We start from the raw sequence: 20,849 nt of genomic DNA on the forward strand, positions 1-20,849 counted from the left end.
CCAGAACTAAAGCAAAGAGTTTGTTGATTCTAGCCAGGATGGAGGTGGACAGTGTCTGGCCTGTTTTCAGGTCGTCAGGTCGCCTGTCCCGGTCACACAGGGCTGTGGTGTGCTGTGCTGTACTCGCTATATATAATCTAGTCATTCATACATACATTCAACATTAAAACCAAGGCAACCGCAAAGGGCATTGTGAGTTGACAGGGTTGGGATGACGAGTCTCAATAGTACCTCCTTTTCTACACCTGAGTTTAAAAAAAAAAAAAAAAAAAAATGTGTTTGGAACAGAGAATTATATAAAATAAAAAAAAATAATAACAGCTCAACTCCTCTTCATCACCAGTCCTCATTCTCTCGAGTCCCCTCAGTAGATTCCTTTAAGAACTGGCTTCAGGTCCACAAAAACCAAGACGTACAAACAAGCCACGCTAGGCGACTGGAAACCGGATGACTTGGGTTCATACAGGTTCTGATTGCTGGGAGAGGAGAGCGCAGTCCAGTCCAGTGTTCTTCCAGGCCCAAGGTCCTAAGACAGGACGCCCAGTGTGAGCCGTTCAGGTCCAGTGGTTCAGAGATGAAAACCGGTTCCGACAGGCTATATAAAGAGTGGTGTAAGACTCTACATCCTACACAGATTCTACAATAAATATTCTTCCCCCCTTCTCTCTCTGTCCCTGTCAGAATACCCAGAGAGTGATGTGTTTAGTCCTGGTGATATCCATCCTGGCGTGAGTAGTTATTTCCCATGCTGGCTGATGACGAAGGATCCAAACAAGAGAGACAGCCTCCATTTTGTCCACTCGACGCCACAGTCCTATTTAGAGGCAGTCATAGATTGATGACGATGCACGGATGCTTTGTTCAGTGGTTTCTGTCAAATTAGTCCTCGGCCTGAAATATTAAAAAACAAACAATAATAAAAATAAAAGCAACCAGTTCAGATTTATATTCTCATGAAATGTTTATGATTGATACACAACAATACATCTATTGTCCTTTTGACACCTATTGAACACAGGTGGTAAGTCTATGTTGGTGTGTAACAGAGTTACTACAGTAGTAACACTGAATAATGGTCTATGTTGGTGTGTAACAGGTTACTACAGTAGTAACAACACTGAATAATAGTCTATGTTGGTGTGTAACAGAGTTACTACAGTAGTAACACTGAATAATGGTCTATGTTGCTGTGTAACAGGGTTACACAATTGCAATGCAATTCTATTTCACATGGACTTATCAGGACAGCTGTGACGCCTCTATGGCTAATCTGATTGCTTGGCCTGTTAACGACCACTTGTATGAAATTATATCCTCACTCACCCTTCAGCCAGACTGCTTCTCACACTCCCGGTTTACCTCCAGTACCACCAGGAGCTGCCATCATCTGCTGCCTGTGACACAAGCACCAACAGACACAAGACTAGGAATTAATTATTAGTTTATTTCGACACTTTCGACATAAACAAACAAAACAGTCTCTTGTCTGAAAAGGAATATGAAGAACCAAGGTGCTCATCAGGTCCTACCCCTTATTGCAATAAACCTGTCGCAATTTTGATTCAGTCTTTCGATATATCAACCACTTCATCATTAGTCCTCCATAACCAAGTACACCTTCAAACAGTGTTCAAATGTCTTCCCACAAAACCATCTGCAAACAAAATCACTTGACGATCAGTCAAGATAATTTACACAATCATTACTGTTAATGAATAATAAGTTATTTTCAATAGTACATCCAGTATCTTTAGGAAGCAAAAGGTATGGGGGCGGAGCTGAGCGATCATGGAGTAGACGTGTTTCACATGAGCTCCCTTCTACCGTGCTGAATATACGTTTCTCCCCATTAGTCTTTATTTAATTTTTATTTGTTTTTTATCCGTTTGCTAGGTCGTCGTGTTTAGTATACTGTCGTCGACTTTTTTCGACTTTCTGCGATGTCGGTGGTGGAAACCAGATCCATGAGCGCCCCAACCAGCAAACCACCACCGGGCCTGGCCGCATCGTCGCCCGGTGTCTGTGAGATTAGCGATGCTGTGCTCTTGGTCATGACCAAGCTACACGCAGACTCTGAGACACGCTTCGCTGAAGCACAGAAGAAAGTGTTGGCGGATTTTTGTGTCAACCTCCATCGTGAGATATCAGAAGAAATACGGCTGGCGGTAGTCCCGCTGATAGACGAGATGGAGTCGATGCACGCTGTCTCCTCGGCTAATGCTAACGAACTAGCCATGCTAACGACGGAGGTATCATTACAGGGCGAGAAGATGGTGGGTCTCGAGTCCGCCCTGCTGGCTAGGCAGGCTGAAGTCAACAAACTACAGTCGGCAATGGAGGAGATGCAGTCCCGGGATAGACGCCACAACGTCAGGATTGTTGGAGTACCGGAGGCCAGCGGTGAAGGCCGTCTCTCTGAGACCATGCCCGAATTGCTGCAAAAAATACTAGGAACTGACGTCCTCCCCTCGCCTCCTGTCTGTGAGTCGGCCTACAGGGCGGGCAGGTTTTCTCCCGGCGTGAACAAAGAGCCGAGGCCCATCATAGTCAAGCTGAACAGGCTTCAGCAGAGAGAACTTATCATGCGGTCGGCTCGTACCAGAAGGGGTAATCTGAGGCTTGGCGATCACAAAGTGGCCATTTTCGAAGACTTTACGCCGGAGGTTCAAGCACAGAGAGGCGAATACAAGGTGGTCCTGTCCAGGCTATGGAAACTAGGCCTGAGGCCCACGCTATTCGCTCCCGCGAAATTATCTGTGTTGGAGAAGGTCGATGGTCTGCGTTCATTTTGGTCGTTGGCTAAAGCGAAGGAATATCTCGAGGGGATACCCGAGACTGTTGCTTGATATCTATGTCGGGTGAGTGACTTGGCGGTGTGGGCCTATATACATTGATAGGGCCGACTATTCACAAATACTTGCCGTCATGCCCAGACACTCTAACTGTCCACTGCCCATCCAACTAGCGGGACTTCCCAATGACTTCTGTTACTTGCTAATGCTGACCTCATGGTCGTACTTGTGTATCGCCTCTTTGGAAGCTAGCGAGCTAGCTGAACAATGTACATAACAGACTCTAACGTGCTATCCGGATTCATCACTAGCTCACGCGCTAGCCTCGGGCTAGCTAGCGGGCTGCGTCTATCGCCTGCGTGGAGTCGTTCGAGACCCGTTAATAGTGACGCACTTTGGTTGTTGTTGCTGTATAAGTGTGATCGGCTCACACAATCCAACGGTGATCGGGTCCTTAACTAAATTCTTGTATGCTGTTATTTTTATATCCATGCTGTTTTGAGCTTTGGGCTCCGGTAGGAGAAGATCGGTTGAATATGTATATAAACAAGATATGATAACAGGTTTTGTCAGATATTGCCTATTATCATCCCCGGGTTAATGAATGTGTTTAATTGTGCCTGATCAGAGGGACTGTTACAGATGTGCACTTTGACCATAACCCCTTTTTCCCCTTCTTATTATTGCCGTTGTTAAATGGCATTTGTTTGCACAATTTACCTGGAACCGATCCTACCTTAGACTACTGGCTGGTATACTATAATTTAATTTTGTTTTGGATTTTTCCTTTGTCCATTTGTGCTATAACATTGCGTCGTTGATGCGCAGACTCCGAAATAGATGGTTGCAGGGTTGATGTTGAGTTGTTATATAATAATGACTATATTTAATATTTTTTCCATTATAAGTTATCTCATGTTAAGGCCTAGGCTCACAGTGGTTTTCGACCGATATCTTTATTGAAACAATAGATGATAACAGGTTGTGTCAGATATTGCCTGTTACCATCCCCGGATTAATTAATGTGTTTAATTCTTTTCTTACATAGGTTATGTCATTTCAGCCGTTGTGCCTGATCAGAGGGACTGCTACAGGGGTGCACTTTGACCATACCCGCTTTTTTCCCTTTCTTATTATTGTCATTGTTTAATTGACATCTGTTCACACAATTTTGCACAATTAACCTGTGACCCGATCCTGCCTTAGACTATCGGCTGGGATGCTTTAATTTAATTTTGTTTTGAATTTTCCTGTACCCATTTGGGCTATAACATTGCGACGTTGAAGCGCAGATTCGGAAATAGATGGTTGCAGGTTGATGTGGAGTTATTATTTAATAATGGCTATTTTTACCATTATGGTTGTCTCATGTTGGGGACAAGGCTCAGGTGGTCTTCGACCGATATCTTTATTGAATTTTATTTGTATTATTATTTGTGTTTATTGGACTAGTGGGGGTTTACTCAGGGGTTTATCTAGAGGGGGGTTGGAGTGGGGAGCGTCTTATTGGATCCATGTCTCTAGTGGGAAGTGATAGGAAGATGACCATCCTCAGTGGATGGGGCATAGGGTGGGGACTGGAGAGTGGGTATAGGAGGGCTTATAATAGGACGGGTGGGTTAGGGTTTAGAGTAGAAGGTGGGGGGGTTGTAACTGGGGTGGTATTTTTATGTGTTTTATGTGCTGTTGTCTTATATGTGTGTAATTGTTCCTCCTCTGTACTCCTGGGATTGACCGTCTGGGCCCGCCTGGATCAGCGCCTCGAGCAGTCTAGCTACACTGGTATGTTCTCTACGCATTTAGACAAGCTCGACCATGGCTAAATTGAATATTTTAATTTGGAACGCAGGAGGGCTTAACGCCCCACACAAGCGTGCCAGTGTTCATTGGCTATTGAAGAGGAGAAATATTGACCTTGCTCTCCTTAGTGAGACGCATTTATTGGTAGGTGATGTGTCAAGACTGGCAAATCGGCAATATCACGTTATCTCCTCATCCTCAGCCGATGATAAGACGAAAGGAGTCGTCATAGTTACAAGACGTAACCTTGATATCAAAGTCCTGGACGTATGGTCGGACACGGAGGGAAGGATTACTATAGCAAAAGTTTAGTTCTCGCATAGGAAGATGGCTATAATAGCATTGTATGCTCCTAACACATTTGATTCAGCGTTCTATAATACAATCACGAAGAATATGTTGGAACTTAATGGATACGCTCTCATTGTGGGTGGCGATTTTAATGCGTGCTGGGATGCGGAGATGGATAGGTCCGGGCCCTCTGAAACGAGCGACCAAAAACGGGCCTCTAAGGCCCTCAGGATGTGGGCCCAGGACACGGGGCTCACAGACCTTTGGCGCTTATCCAACCCCACCCTCAAAGATTACTCTCACCTGTCAGCCAGACACAAAACCTTCTCTCGAATTGACTATGCATTCGCGTCCCCTAATATGTTTGATAGTTTCGATGTCTCATTGGTTCCCTTGGCTCTCTCAGACCACAAGGGGATTTTCCTTACGGCAACCTTTGGCAGGCTCTCTGCAAGAGCTCCCAGATGGCGTTTTAATTCAACCTTGCTAAAGAACGATGACTTCTGTTCTGAGTTCAGGAGTAAACTAGCTGAATTTTTGCAGATCAACGTTGGCACAGTAGAAGACCCTAGGGTCCTGTGGAACGCATTGAAAGGATTTATCAGGGGTCATGTCACACTATTTGCCTCCAATTTGCGAAAATCCCGGTCAAAAAAGCTAGAAGGACTGGAAACATTATATGCGACTAAACACACAACGTAAGATAGTCAAAAAAGAAATAAACTCCATACTTAAACAACAGTCTGAGTTCTTGATACATAGGACAAGACAAAATTACTACTTTCACGGCTCCAGACCTAGCCATCTATTGGCAATGAAAATACGCTCAAATGATCATTTCTCGGATATCCCCTCGATCAGGACGAGCCAGGGTGCAGTCACTACTGATTCGAAAAAGATCAATGACACTTTTAAAGAGTTTTACTCACAGTTATATAGCTCAGAGGGTAATCTTGATGACTCTAAATTTGAATCGTTCATTGGCGGGCTTGAGATACCCCACATTTCTGAGGAAGAGGCCAAGGAACTGGGGAGACCGATTACTCTCGTGGAATTGAGGGAGACGATTGTTGAAATGCAGAGGGGTAAGGCACCAGGCTGGGATGGTATTCCACCCAAAGTGTATTTAGCTTTCTGGGACCAACTGGGTCCATTGATGCTCGATATGATCAATTACGCTATAGAACAAGGGGAGTTCTCAAGAGATGTCAATATGGCGTTGATTTCTTTACTTCTCAAGAAGGACAAAGATCCCAATGATTGTGGTAGCTATAGACCCTTGAGTCTTCTCGGGGCCGATTTAAAAGTGTTTGCCAAGGTGCTGGCCCGTCGCCTGCAGAGATTTATGTCTGTATTGGTGCACTGCGATCAAACTGGTTTTATCCCGGGGCGTCTGGCTGCAGATAATCTTAGGAGGCTGTTGCATGTAATCGATAACAGTAAAGACAATACAACTCCATCCACAGTTCTGTCTTTGGATGCCATGAAGGCGTTTGACAGACTTGAGTGGTCATACCTGTGGAAGGTACTTGAGGTCATGGGTCTTGGGAAGAGTTTTATTCATATGATTAAAGTCCTGTATGCCTCGCCGTCTGCGATGATACTGACAGGCAAAAACTGTTCCACACTCTTTCCAGTCTCCAGATCTTCTAGACAGGGTTGTCCTCTGAGCCCAGGACTGTTCGCGCTTTCCCTCGAACCTTTGGCCCAATTTATTAGGCAATCGGAGGACATCGTCCCCATAATGGTCAATAATACTCCACACAAAATTGCTCTCTATGCGGATGACCTGCTGATTTTCATGGACGACCCCTCCCGGTCGGCCACAAAATTATTGAGGATAATCGACGACTTTGGTAAATTGTCAGGCTTTAAGATTAACTGGAACAAATCAGCCTGCCTACCTCTTAATGAGCTGGCCAAGGCGGTACGACTACCAGCTGATATCCCCATAGTAGAACATTTTAAATACTTGGGCATAGAGATATTCCCCACGCTGAACCAAACTACTAAGTACAACTTCACGGGTACTTATGATAAAATACGCCAGGATCTAGACAGGTGGTCGTCCCTTCCTAACTCCTTACAAGCCCGGGCTTCCATAATCAAAATGAACATCCTGCCTAGGATAAATTTTATTAGCTCAATGCTCCCCCTGCCCCCTCCAATAGACCACTGGCGCAAGGTACAATCGATGGTATCTAAGTTTATCTGGAATAACAAACGCCCGAGAATCAAAAGGGCTACTACTCAACGTAGAAAACAAGATGGGGGCCTCGCAATCCCTGATTTTAAACTTTATTTCTGGTCCTTTTCACTGAGACCTCTGATGTGCTGGCTAGACCCTGTAGAGGCTGTATCGTGGCGCTCCTTAGAAGCGGCGGCGGTATCTCCGCTAAGATTGCAGGATGTAGTGTACTCCACTGTCTCTATTTCAAAATGCCGGCTGAGGTATGGACCGATCATAACTCACGTGATCCAAACGTGGCGTAATGTACAGAGGTCGTGTGGGGTTAAATGCCCATGGCACCTGGACTCTCCAATTTTTAATAACCAGCAATTACTTGTTGGGCACAAGCCGGTTAATATTCCTCAATGGCAAAGGAGGGGAGTGCATACTCTGGAGGATATTTATGATAAGAACGGCCTCCGTGCGTTTCAGGACTTAAGAGAATTTTATGATCTTCCCGGCGAGTCCTTCTTTCTTTACCTTCAACTAAGGTCAGCACTGAGGGCGCATGGCGTACCGTGGGCTCAAGCTTTGCACCCACACCCCTTCTTCAGGCTCATAGTGGACAGGACGACATCCAGAGGGTTTGTCTCAGACTTTTATACGCTCTTAATTCAATCCACGTATAAAAATTTATCATTGGATACAATCTGGCGTGTGGATATCCCGGAGTTGGACCCCGAGTTTGACTGGGATGATGTTTGGGCAAATGTGGCATTATCTTCCCGCAACCCCAACCACTTTTTTGTTATTGAAGTAGCCATCTATATTTGATAGGTTGGACACTGTTTCTTTTTCTTTTTTGTCTTTATAATTTATTATTCTGTATTATTATTGTTTGTTATTCTCCTGTGGAGTTATGTTTTTTGTTACTGTGGTTATTGTGTTGTCTTGTTTCATGTAATTAATAATAAAAATTTTATCAAAGAAAAAAAGGAAGCAAAAGGTATATGCCGACTAGATCAGAACAAAAACTGAAACAAACAAATACAAGTCATTCATTTCAACATCTCCATTAATGAGTTACTCTTATATTAAGTTACAAGTTACAACCTCCCTCCTCTTTACTGGACCTTTCAATAATCACCCTTTTGTATTTCATAATCATCACAGCCAATAAGATACAAAATATAAAAATCTAGAGTCAATAGGAATTCATGTAAAAAATAAAAGTCTAAAATATAGCCTCTTGTGGCCATTGCAGGGGTCCAAGCATTGTGCATATATTGGGCACTGAAGCATAAGCACTGTGGCATTGTGCATTATGACATTAAGCATTATGACATTAAGCATTATGGTATTATGACATTAAGCATTATGACATTAACACATTGTCCGCCATGCATTGTACCCATCCTTATGCATTAAGCATTATGACATTAAGCATTATGGTATTATGACATTAAGCATTATGACATTAACACATTGTCCGCCATGCATTGTACCCATCCTTATGCCCAGTCTGCCAGTGCTGTAATCCTATGGAGATGTTTACCTTCTTTGCAGGGCTATAACTTTTTAAATATTATAGCTATATCGACATTACTATGGCCCATTCAACATCGGGTATCTATCGTTCCGGATGTGGGAACGTTATATTTTTTCATTCATACATTGTCGTGTTAGTACTGTCGAGAATATAAGTATGTTTTTAAGGTTTTCTGCAGTAATTCCTAAAATGCGAGTTATAGGCCCTGACGCATATGATAGATTATCGATTGGCGTTTCTTTCCTATACACGCTATATTAAAAAATTCAAATGTTATGATCGGTATACACTATGCTTCATCATGCGTGAAGGAAAGGGGGGGGGGGGGTGTTTATAATTCCTTGATAGTCAGTAGCGTCTTTTCTTACTATGGGTTGATACGTTGATCAGATGGATTGCCTTGAAATGAATAAACAATCGGGCTGAAAATAATGTTATATTCCTCTTACCGTTCGCCGATGAGACTGGAGGAAAAATATTCCAATAATTTGACGTCGATCTGCTAGATCCATTTCCCGTTTGTATGACGCAATAAACGCCTAAATCATATTGATTATTGCGTTTCGAAAGCGATCCCATGCACTCGAGGGTGTATCTAGATCCACGCTACAAGATATTACTGCCGGAGGAATATCCTCGATGCACCGGTTTGGCTCGATGCCACTTCCGGTTTGGCTTAGAGTGTAACTCGCCCGACATCCACCAGGCGGCGGTATTGAGGCATTGCAATATCACACAGGGTCCAGCTGCAGTCCCGGAGGGAGGCTGGATGAATTATGAATGCCATGGCGAAAAAATTTAATATTGATCCCAAAAACGAGTTAACTCGTTTCTGGCGCACAACAACGAGTATACTCGTTTTTGGCGTCCAATGTGTTAAGCATTATGACATTAAGCATTATGGTATTATAGGGCTGGGCGATAAAACGACAACGATAAATATCGCGATAAATTATTTCCTCGAAATAAACATGAAACGTGGTCGCAAAGTTTCGATATATCGATTTTCCAAGTTTGGATATTAGGCTCAGCACACTCATTATGATCCAGTGGCGGTAGGCTGCCGCTGCCCCCTGGTGGAATATAATAATCTATGCACTGGGGTCTTTAACACTTTCAGTGCCACCAGGGGGCGCACGACTTAGTGCTTGAATGCCACCATCGGCGCCAATGTTAACGTTAATATCGCCTAATCTATGTTTTAAATTATGGCTATGTGTCTAATCTGCCCGTCGCTTATCAAAGAATCATTTTCCAGTCAGTGTTGTCAAGGCAGATTGGTTTTTTATCGCTTCATTTCCGTTTGAGAGCATTTTGAAAAGCGCCCGTTTTCAGGTGAAAAACAGCCCATTCTCTGATAATCGCCTTTTACTGGAATATTCCAGAACGTTGATATTTGTCGGCCTATTTATGAATCGTTTTCAAATAAACGCTAGATGATCAATAATATACGTGCCCGCACGCACGTTCGAGGCGCGCGCTGATAATAGCCGTTTTCATTTCCTCATGGATTTTACAGTGAAACCGATAGAGCACATATCAGAAAAAAGCTTATATCTTCATGAAAACGAGTCTGATTATCCTAACACTGATAACAGATTCCTTACCTGACATCAGATGGTATCCAAATGGTATATTCCAATTCCTGATCACCATTCGAAAAAATCGATAAGTGTATAGATCTAATGTGTGTACAGTAGAACACATGATTCCCTGCGGCTCAGAGGCTCCAGAATGAACTCTGGTAACCCCGGCTGCATCAGTGGACTGGAAAATGTGGACTGGAATATTTTTTTTCCCCCATCCATTTTCATTGAGTCCATTCCATTTACCATTTACCATCTGGGAGACGATAGGCGGCCCTTGGGTAGGCTAGGGTAGGCTCGCGTGATGCAATATGATTTCAGATCGCAATTTTTTTTTATTTTTTTTTTAAATCCGAGAAATCTCGTGAGTGGCTTTCAACGTAACTATCGTAAACCCGAGATTAGCCGTGAGTGGCAGTCAAAGTGTTAAAAGAAGGTGCGCGGACTGATGACGACATCAACTCGAGACAAGACATTCAGTTTTGGTGGTTTGAAATCACGCGGCATAATCACAAGAGAAAACATTCATTCAGACTGTGTTGGAACAGTTGGATATAACAAAATGGATTTATATGGATTATGGACTTGGACACATTCATGGAGAATTCAAGCCGGGACCACAACGCTTCTCAAAGGGTTGGCTCGACACGCGACAGCTCTCCAACTCGTCTCATCGTGACCGCAGCAAAACAAGTGAGTCTATTAATAGCCCGTCCGTCGGCGCCGGGCATAAGAAGTTAATTAAACTTGACAGAAATGTATATCGATGATAATTATCAATATAGAGTTATATGAAAATAATTTTATAATTTTATCGCGATAACGTTTTTGGCCATATCGCCCAGCCCTATGGTATTATGACATTAAGCATTATGGTAGTATGACATTAACCCATTCAGTGCCAACCACAAGATTAGTTGGGTTAACTCGCCATGCGTTGAGTGCCAAGACCCGAGAAAACTCGGGAATGGGTCTGAGCTCGAAAAGGGCAAATACTGCCGCCTATCGTCTCCCGGATGGTATTGCACATCATTGGATTGGATTGGGTGGGACTGTGCATCAGAAAAAAACTCCGGCCCCGGGGTTTCCCTTCTCGGGCAAGCAGTAGCTGTTACCACATTCACTGGGGAGGCTCGGAGCAGCGTCGATTAGGTGTTTTGGTGCTATAACGTTGGATCAATAAACACAATCAATATTTGGAATGGCGATCAGGAATTGGATGAATCTTTTTGCAGAACATCTGATGTGAGGTAAGGACTCTATTTGACCAGTCTTGGGTTAATCAGATGTTTTTTTCTCCGCCATCGCAGCGTGTGTGTGTGTGTGTGTGTGTGTGTGTGTGTGTGTGTGTGTGTGTGTGTGTGTGTGTAACGTTAGCGCTGACCACGGCATGGATAATCGATTTTTCAGCCCGCTTCTCTAGTGTGCATAAGTACACATATACTATCGATAATCTAGCATTTATTTGAAAACTATTCATAAATCAGCCGGAAAATTACGTGTTGGGCGGCTACGTGGTGTAGTGGGCAAGGCGCTCGCCACGGATGCGGAGACGCTGGGCTCGCCTGTTCGAGCCCAGCGCTCCACATTGCTTTCAGTTTAGCTGGTCGTTCATACTAATACACATTGGCCGTATTAGGGGGTGGGAAACTGATGGGTGGGGATCGAGCGTTGTGGACAGCGACTCCTACAGGTCGGTTGGTGCGCCTGCGCAGTAGAATCAGGAAGTGTCGGGGGCAGCGTGAGCCTCCCACGCGTTACTCCTCGCCACTGAGAGATCGAGCTGCGCGGGTGAAAAGATGCGACTGCTGTTACCTCAAGTACCGGAGGGGACTTGTGCTATGTATGACTTAGTCCACATTGCAGCCGGCTTGTGGGAGGCAAGAAACAGCGTTCGTGACAGGGGAGGGTTGAATTGGATGATACGAAATTGGGATGGGAGAAAATATAGAAAATGGGAGAAAAAGTGGATACAAAAAAAATAATTACAACGTGTTTTGTGTATTCCACTAAAGAGCTATTATCGTGGAATTTCTCTGGAATTACTAGACATCTCAAACTATACTCTTATTCAAAACGGTATAAAACGGAAATGTACCAATGAAAAAACAATCCGTTTCGTACATGTTCGTACATGGGAAGACTGGGATTTAATCATTTTGGAGTACCTTCTGACTGAGGTACGGTCTATTTTAGGTAACCTGCTGGTATTTATTTTTTACCTAAAACATGCTTTTGTATCAATCACAGTGTCGTATTTTACCGGACCTAAAACATGCTTTTGGTAACGATCGCAGTTTTGGGGTAAGACGACGAAATGGTCAATAACGGTGGCGCCATTGAGATGGGAAAACAGCGTGGCGGTCAATGAGTTAAGCACTATGTCATTGGCATTATGGCATTATGCTGCCAGTAGAGGAAAGATCAAGATGTCTTGTTGTCAGTTTGGCCTGATGGTGGCGCTAGAGAAAATGTCAATAGGGTTGTTCCTCTAGGGGTCATGAATGTTCACAGCAGATTCTCCGACTACGACTAATGGGTCAGGAGATGCACTCATTTGAAAACTGAAAGCTTGGCCAGACGGTGGCACTAGAGGAAAGGTTGTGGGTTCACCGTAAACATAGGTTTCTTCTCTTGAGGTCATGAACGTTCAGTTGTCAAATGTAGCATATCAGCATAGCATAATAGCAGATTAGCAGATTATCATTTAAAGCCAATTCATTTGTATGTTTGTCCTTATTGTAAGCCTGTTATAGAATCAGAATGATGTCAGTTAGTAGGGCTGACCTTCGAAGCTTTTTTTGGCAATCGAAGCTTCGGGGCCGAGCTTCGATTTTAATTCGAAGCTTCGAGAGAGAAAAATGTTGTGGGACTTGTACAGCACTTTGGTAAACTGTCGTTTTTAAATGTGCTCTATAAATAAAGTGGATTGGATTAATGAATTAAGTAGCCCCTTTCGTGACTGACGCAGCCAACAAGGTTTCACTCAGCTGTGTGATTTAATTCAAGGTGGATCGCTGTTGTTGTTTGAACAACTTCAGATTTCATGGGAACTACCAATCCCCCAAATCAAGAATGTTTAAGATGAATGAAGTAAGATTTTGATTATTTGAAATATGGCCTGTGTAGACTAAACTATGCACAGAATTATGTCAGTCTACAAGGTCCGGATTCTACATGGTCCGGCAATGTAGACCTTGTAGACTCCACTACAGACCAATTATCAGTGAATGTTCATGCATTTTTAAGAAGGGCTACTTCCACAAAAAAACAAAGAACTCACCAAAACATCTCAGTAGCACCTTATCTAAATGTTCTATTTCATATATGGAGATTCATATTTATTTATGTATTGCATGCATTTCTACATTTTATTTCCTATTTTGTTTATTCATCCCAATATCTTTCTTTCTTATGTGTGGAATTCTACAAGGCATGTAGGTGTATATGCGTTTGAGGATGATATCCTTCAAACAGGCAATAGTGATGATATAATTTGGGCAGTGCTGAGCTGGGTTACTTTCCTCCAGTGTATTTGTCCCCCGGCCCCACCCAATGGCCCCATGCGCGCACACACACACAAATCGAAGTAAAAACATTTTTGATTTTTTTTCTTTTTTTTCTCTATTTTTTTTTTATGTTCGAAGCTTGTGCCATCGAACGAAGCTTCGAAGTATTTAAGACAGCCCTATCAGTTAGCATAGCATTCTGATTGCATTTATCAACTTGAACTGTGTTTTAGAAAGGGAACTTTCTCTGTAGCAGTGAACTTTTGTTTGCTAAACATGAGAACTAGACCAGACTTTGTATGAGTTAAGAGTATTCATGTTTATGTTGTAAACCAGTGCAGCTGTATGTATGGTGTATTGTTGAGCTCATGTGGGCTGAGCACCTTGGTTGTGTAACATTTCTCAAATGGTCAGCTGTGGCCCAGATCTCCCAAATCTGGAACACTGATAGATCTTTTTCACATGTCAACAGCAGGGCAAACAGGTGCAGCTAACATTAATTATGGGTGTGCTTGATATAGGTGTACAGTAGTCAGTGATAACGGTCAATAGTATCATCAATGCTGGCTCACTGGCACACCTAAAATCAAGCAAATCCATAATTAATAGTTATCAGTTGCACCCATCTTTGCCCTGTTTTCACACTTCAAAATGGCCGGAGTGAAGATCTATGCGACAGGTTTCCAGCACTGTGCTTGGACCCCTAATAACAAGCCCAAACTAAATAACAAGTGTCCAAAAGCCTTCTGGGTAAAATATAACAAGCCTCTAAGCATCCTTTAGGCTCGCTGGTACAGTAGACCCAACTTTTACAGTGCTCAACCGCATAGTATGAGGTTGGGTGAAAATACCACAGGCCAGAAAACAAATGCTCTCCAAATGGATGCAAAGTAACGTAAATACGTGGAATGACGTTGTTGGCTTAGTTATTACACTGGCTTGGTTATTAATACACTCCCATGGTTATTACACTACTTTGATCGAGCCGGTGGTGCAAAAGTTCAATATTCAGTTGATCGTTAGTAAAGTGCAATGTTTATAATCCCAGCACTGTTTGCATAATGGTTTTCCTCAACCTGAGGTACACAATCTGACACGTGACTGCATTTGCAGGTGACTGGCCATGCAAAAATGAAGTGACCAGCAGGTAACTTTAATTAGGGAAACCCATAGGAACCCTCATTTTGGCCTGGCAGGTTACCCGAGATTTGTTTTCTGGCCTATGGTATTTTGCACCCAACCTCATACCATCTGGTTGAGCACAGCAGAGATTGGGGATACCAGCGTTCCTTTGGCATGGCTTTGCACCAAGGAAACACTTGAAAACACTAATGTTAAACTAATAAGATGAACAACAACTTCAGCATAACTCAAAACTAGACTAATCCACCATCATGCAAATCAAGTTCACTGTGCTTTGCTGCTTGGACCGGCCGACGGCTAATAAGAATCATATTTGGCATCTGTGCCATGAAACACCAGACTATCACACACAAGAGATACTGTAACATACGGGTGATGGAGCTTTACCCTGGGTGCAGGAAGTGGTCAGGAGACAGGCCTCTCTGCTGGATCATCATGCCGTGGAAGTGTCCCCCAGGCTGAGGATGTCTGTACATGGGCATGCGCGTCTGGCCGGGGGAGTACGGCAGTTGCTGGGGTCTTTGCAGGGCCTCCATCAGGTGTGGGTGGGGTCTCTGAGGAGTGTAGTGTCCTGAGCTGGGGTAGGGCTGGCCCGGGTAGGGTGTCCCACCGCCTCCTCCCCCAGCGCGAGACATCATGTGGGGCGGAGGGACCCCGCCCTGCTGCATCCCGGGGTGCAGGGCGTGCGGGTCGTACATGAACCTGGACGCCATGTGCGCAGCGGAAGCGGGTGGGTGTTGTTGAAGTGGCTGGTTACTACGGCGACGAGCAGCAGCGTTGTGGCTGTCGAGGTCCAGGATCTCTTTGGGGCTGTCTGGTCGCTCAGAGTCCTCCTCTACCCGAGCTTGTTTCACCGGGCTGGCTCCACCACCACTGTCACCACCACTGCCACTGGGCGCCTCCCTGCGCTCAGCCCTGCCCTCTCTGGGGCCTGTAGCGTGGGGCTCAGACACAGGGCCAGGAGACACTAGACTGCCAGCACTGGAGCCCTCGGAGCCCAGCGGTGACATGCTGCTCTCTTTGAGCCGGCCGTTGACACTGGCGCTTGCGGCAGGAAGGTAGGCGTTGGGGGGCATGGGTTGGTGAGGCTGGTACTGAGACCTGTGCCACTCTTCCGAGGGGTACCCGCCTCTGCTGTTGGCCTGGCCCTGCGGGTGGTGCTGGGCATAGTAGTGGTGCTGCTGGAACTGAGGTTGAGGGAACATGTTGGGGTGAGCCTGAGGGTGTTGCTGGCCTGCCATGTGATAGGGGAAGGCGGCACCGCCCTGCTGGTGGTAGGCGGGGTAGTGGGCGGGGTTCATGGCCTGGTTGGGGTATGGGTGGTGGGCGGACGGAGGCACGGGGCGGCCCATGTGCTGCTGGCCATAGTGCGCCTGGGGGCTGCCCATGTTGTAGTGGGCCACGGCTCCGTCCTCCTGGCCCTGAGAGAGAGGAGGCATGGCAGGGTTGTGGCTGGACGACGGCCCCCGCGGCAACAGCGTGGCCTGGTTACCAGCAGCCTGCTGCGTCTGCTGGGGCCTGGGGCTGAAGGCCTGCTGTTTATAAAGACCATTGGGAGGCGCAGACTTCATGGCGTTGTGCTGCGGAGGTTCAGAGCTGGTGGTAGGCTCACTGGGCCTCTGGTCCCCGTGGTCCGGCCTGGTGGTAGGCTCGCTGGGCCTCTGGTCGCTGAGGTCCAGCCTGGTGGTAGGCTCGCTGGGCCTCTGGTCCCTGAGGTCCAGCCTGGTGGTAGGCTCACTGGGCCTCTGGTCCAGCCTGGTGGTAGGCTCGCTGGGCCTCTGGTCCCTGAGGTCCAGCCTGGTGGTAGGCTCGCTGGGCCTCTGGTCCCCGTGGTCCAGCCTGGTGGTAGGCTCGCTGGGCCTCTGTTCCAGCCTGGTGGTAGGCTCGTTGGGCCTCTGGTCCCTGAGGTCAGCCGGGCTGGGCTGGGGGGTAGGGTGGCTGGGCGGCAGAGAGCTGAGAGGGGCTGGCTGGAACCCTTGTGGCATGCCACGCATGGGGCTGGACTGTGGAGGACCCCGCTGGGGAGAAGGGAGATTCTGAGAGTTGTGTTGCTGAGAGTTCTGGGTAATCTGTTGAGAAGAGTTCTGTGAGGGATGTTGTGGAGGAGCATTGTGACCTATTTGATGCTGCTGCTGCTGTTGTTGTGGGTCATTCTGTTGGTGTTGCTGTATACTTTGCTGATAAGTAATCTGAGGTGGAGTGCTCTCAGGCATTGGATGAGCGCTCTGTGGATGAGGGGGACTCTGAACATTGTGCTGAGGGCCGTTCTGCTGGCGCTGAGGGGTCTGGGGTCTGGAGCGACCTTGGTGTGTGGAGACGGCAGTGGGGTTAGTGGGTTGAGGGGGAGCCTGGCTGGCAGATTGTCCCCTACCCCCCCCCTCTTGGTTGTGGTTCTCTGTTGAGCTCTGTGGGAGTCGCGGTCCAGACGGACGCTCCTGGGATCTGCCCCAGTTAGGAAGCGGGGGACTTCGCATTCCCCCGGCCGGCCCGCCGGGGCGCTCCGAGGGGCTGGGGGCGGAGGGGCGCTCTTGGACGGACAGGATGGAGGGCGGTGACGTTTGGTCATTGTGGTTGTTGTTAGCAGCCGCTCTGGCATCTGATGTGGAACCTGTTGAGACAGAAGTGTGGGGAATTGTGGTGAGCAGTGAGGATTAACACTCACAGGATTAACACTGGTATAAATGTACCGTAGCTCACTGCCAGCATCAGACTGCACTAGCCGGTGGGAATAGCTATGCCATATTATCACAATACTAGAGTCACCATATTGTCAGGATCTTTTTTTCCCAAGTAAAAACTTTATCTATATTACATATACATCTTAAGGAGGACTGTCTGACTATTAATAATAAACACTGTTAGGACTACCTGACTCTTAATAATAAACACTGTTAGGACTATCTGACACTTAATAAACACTGTTAGGACTATCTGACTCTTAATAATAAACAGTTAGGTTAGGACTATCTTTTTAAGTTAGGAAGTGTAAATGAGGTTAGCAACTACAGACCCATCAGCATCCTCCCCATAGTCTCAAAGATTGCTGAGAAGAGTATAGCTGAACAACTAATTACCCATCTGAACAACAGCCACTATCCACTTCACCCCATGCAGTTTGGGTTCAGAGCCAATCATTCCACCGAAACCGCAAACTGCTTCTTCTTAGGCTATGGTTAGACTAGTGTATTCCTGGCGTTTTTTTATACGTTTTTGACGACGTTTCATGTCCTATCTACACAGAAATGCGTTTTTTGGCGTTTTTTTGTGGATACGGCTGAAACGCAAAATTGTGTTTGCGTTTGGAGATACGCAAAAAAAACGAGTCGACAACAGCGTGTAGTCAGCACGGAGCAGTTGTTGCGAAAACGCCCATGCGCAGTAGATACCATCTGCGTGCCTTTCCGGTGACAACAGTGTGTGTGTTTGGGACAGAGCTCTGTGTCCCAAATAGCTTCAGCTACCATGTGTTGTCAAGTTATTGTTATAAGGACCCCAGTCCAAGCTACAACAGTCTGCATTCCCTTAACAATTGTTTGTATTGAGCCGTATTGTATTGTACCCATATGCAATATGTTAAATAAAGTTTACATCCATTCATTCTGCTAGCATTACCGATTGCATGAGCAGCTGGCTAACGTGAGCTATCAGGATTCAGACCCTGTTAGCTCAGAGTTCCTCTTTCAACTTAACAAGCATTAAACAAAATGGCCCAGTCATCTATTCACCTTTGTTTAATACACACAGCGTTGTCTCTAATGTTATCTAACTACTGATAGCTCGCGATATCATCAGTTTCGTGCTGGCTAAGTAGCGTGAGCTAACGTTAGCTTCTAGCCACAATGCTATATTGTTATAATGGCATACTCCATTGACGTTAGCATGCAGCTAACAATGCTACCGATCGTTTTTTAGACTAAACTATCCGCTCTTGGTGGTCACTTGTGTTGATGTTAGTTTTGTTTCATCAACAAATGACAGGCAGAACACACAGTGAATGTATCCGTTTTGTTTATTGCACTTTTATTAGGCTTTGCTGAAAAAAGAATTGCTGCATTGAGTGAGCAAGCAAGATGGTGGCGCGGCATAGGCGCCTGCCTTATTGACATTTTCTTTGCTGGAGCTTCCACCAGGAAGTGTATTGGCACATTCGTTCTGATTGGTTGAAATTGCCTTCATGTTTGCCACCTACTGCCACCTACTGCTTTGGCAGTGTACTACATCAGTGTGCTCGGCTGACAAAAACGGAAAAAAAACGAAAGTGTGACGCATAAGAAAACAATACGAAGATGATACGAAAGGTGTAACCTCTGCCTTAGAGACGGTAAAAGCGAAGATGGACAAGGGAGGCGTGATTGGAGCAGTGTTTTTAGACCTGAAAAAGGCCTTTGATACCATCAGCCATGATGTGCTCATCACTAAGCTATCCAGGTTTAATTTTTCATCTCATGCCTTAAAATGGATGAGATCTTATCTTGAGGGTAGGACACAATGTGTCAAAATAAATGGTGATCTATCTCCCCCCCTGGAATACGATGTGGGTGTGCCACAGGGTTCAATCCTGGGCCCCCTCATGTTCAGCCTGTACAAAAATGACTGCCTTCTGTCTGCTCTGGCTCCCTAGTCCAGATGTACACAGACGACAGTCATTTATGTACATGCCAAAAACAAAGCAGAAGCGGCAAGAGTACTTAACACAACCATGATGCAGGTAGTTCAATGGCTCACTGACTGTTGCCTCCACCTGAATGCAGAGAAGACCATCTGTATGTTCTTCGAAAAAAAGACCATCTAATAAACCTGATCCAGATGTTTTTGCTGCTGGAGAGAAGCTCCAAACAATGACCGAATGTAAATATATTGGAATCATCCTAGATTGCAACCTCAAATTTTAAAAACTGGTCAAAAACAGTCAAATTCAATCTATCCAACTTCCGATACATCAGAAACTGTCTGAACATTGAAGCAGCAACACTGTACTTCAATGTCATCATCCTAACCCTGTCTGCTTGCTTGCCCACATGTACATGTATGATCATATGTACCTAATATGTCGTATCATTGTTTGTACATTGTCTGTACATGTCTGCTATACATATTTTGCATGATGTTTTTTTACCCGTTCTTAACACTTTGAGAGCCACTCACGGCTAATCTCGTGTTTACGATAGTTACGTTGAAAGCCACTCACAAGATTTCTCAGAATTATTATTATTATAATTTTTTTCGATCTGAAATCATATTGCATCACGCGAGCCTACCCTAGCCTACCCAAGGGCCGCCGGCGATCAGATGTGAAAAAAGCGCCCCCTATCGTCTCCCAGATGGTAAATCACCCTTTTGGAATGGACTCAATGAAAATGGATGGGGGAAAAAAAATATTCCAGTCCACATTTCACTTCTCACCCATGCAGCCGGAGTACCAGAGTTCATTCAGGGGGCTCTGAGCCCCGCGGATCATGAGTTCTACTGTATACACGTTAGATCTATACACTTATCGATTTTTTCTAATGGTGATCTGAATTGGAATATACCAGTTGGATACCATCTGATGTCAGGTAAGGAATCTATGTTATCAGTGTTAGGATAATCAGACTCGTTTTCATGAAGATATAGCTTTTTTGTGATATGTGCTCCAGCTGTTTCACTGTAAAATCCATGAGGAAATGAAAGCAGCCATTATCAGCGCGCGCCTCGAACGTGCGTGCGTGCACGTATACTATTGATCATCTAGCGTTTATTTGAAAACGATTCATAAATAGGCCGACAAATATCAACGTTCTGGAATATTCCAGTAAAAGGCGATAATCACAGAATGGGCTGTTTTTCACCTAAAAAAGGGTGCTTTTCAAAATGCTCTCAAACGGAAATGAAGCGATAAAAAACCAATCTGCCTTGACAACACTGACTGGAAAATGATTCTTTGATAAGCGACGGGCAGATTAGACACAGCCATAATTTAAAACATAGATTAGGCGATATTAACGTTAATATTGGCGCCGATGGTGGCAT

General features: G+C 45.2%; 1 protein-coding gene across 1 annotated transcript in view; it reads right to left on the reverse strand.

The window, feature by feature from the left end:
* Positions 1 to 766: 766 nt before the first annotated feature.
* cecr2 (CECR2 histone acetyl-lysine reader) overlaps positions 767 to 20,849 on the reverse strand; it is a gene marked incomplete at its 5' end in the record, with an annotated part of 141,413 nt that continues 121,330 nt past the window's right edge. The window contains 3 exons of the mRNA XM_084335160.1: positions 767 to 891; positions 1,324 to 1,394; positions 15,228 to 17,448. Of these exons, the coding sequence (XP_084191286.1) occupies positions 1,343 to 1,394; positions 15,228 to 17,448 (2,273 nt within the window). The 3' untranslated portion in view covers positions 767 to 891; positions 1,324 to 1,342. The remainder of the gene's footprint in view (positions 892 to 1,323; positions 1,395 to 15,227; positions 17,449 to 20,849) is intronic.

This window comes from Notolepis coatsorum, assembly GCF_963971535.1.
Source record: "Notolepis coatsorum genome assembly, chromosome: 18".
NCBI classification, from domain to species: domain Eukaryota; kingdom Metazoa; phylum Chordata; class Actinopteri; order Aulopiformes; family Paralepididae; genus Notolepis; species Notolepis coatsorum.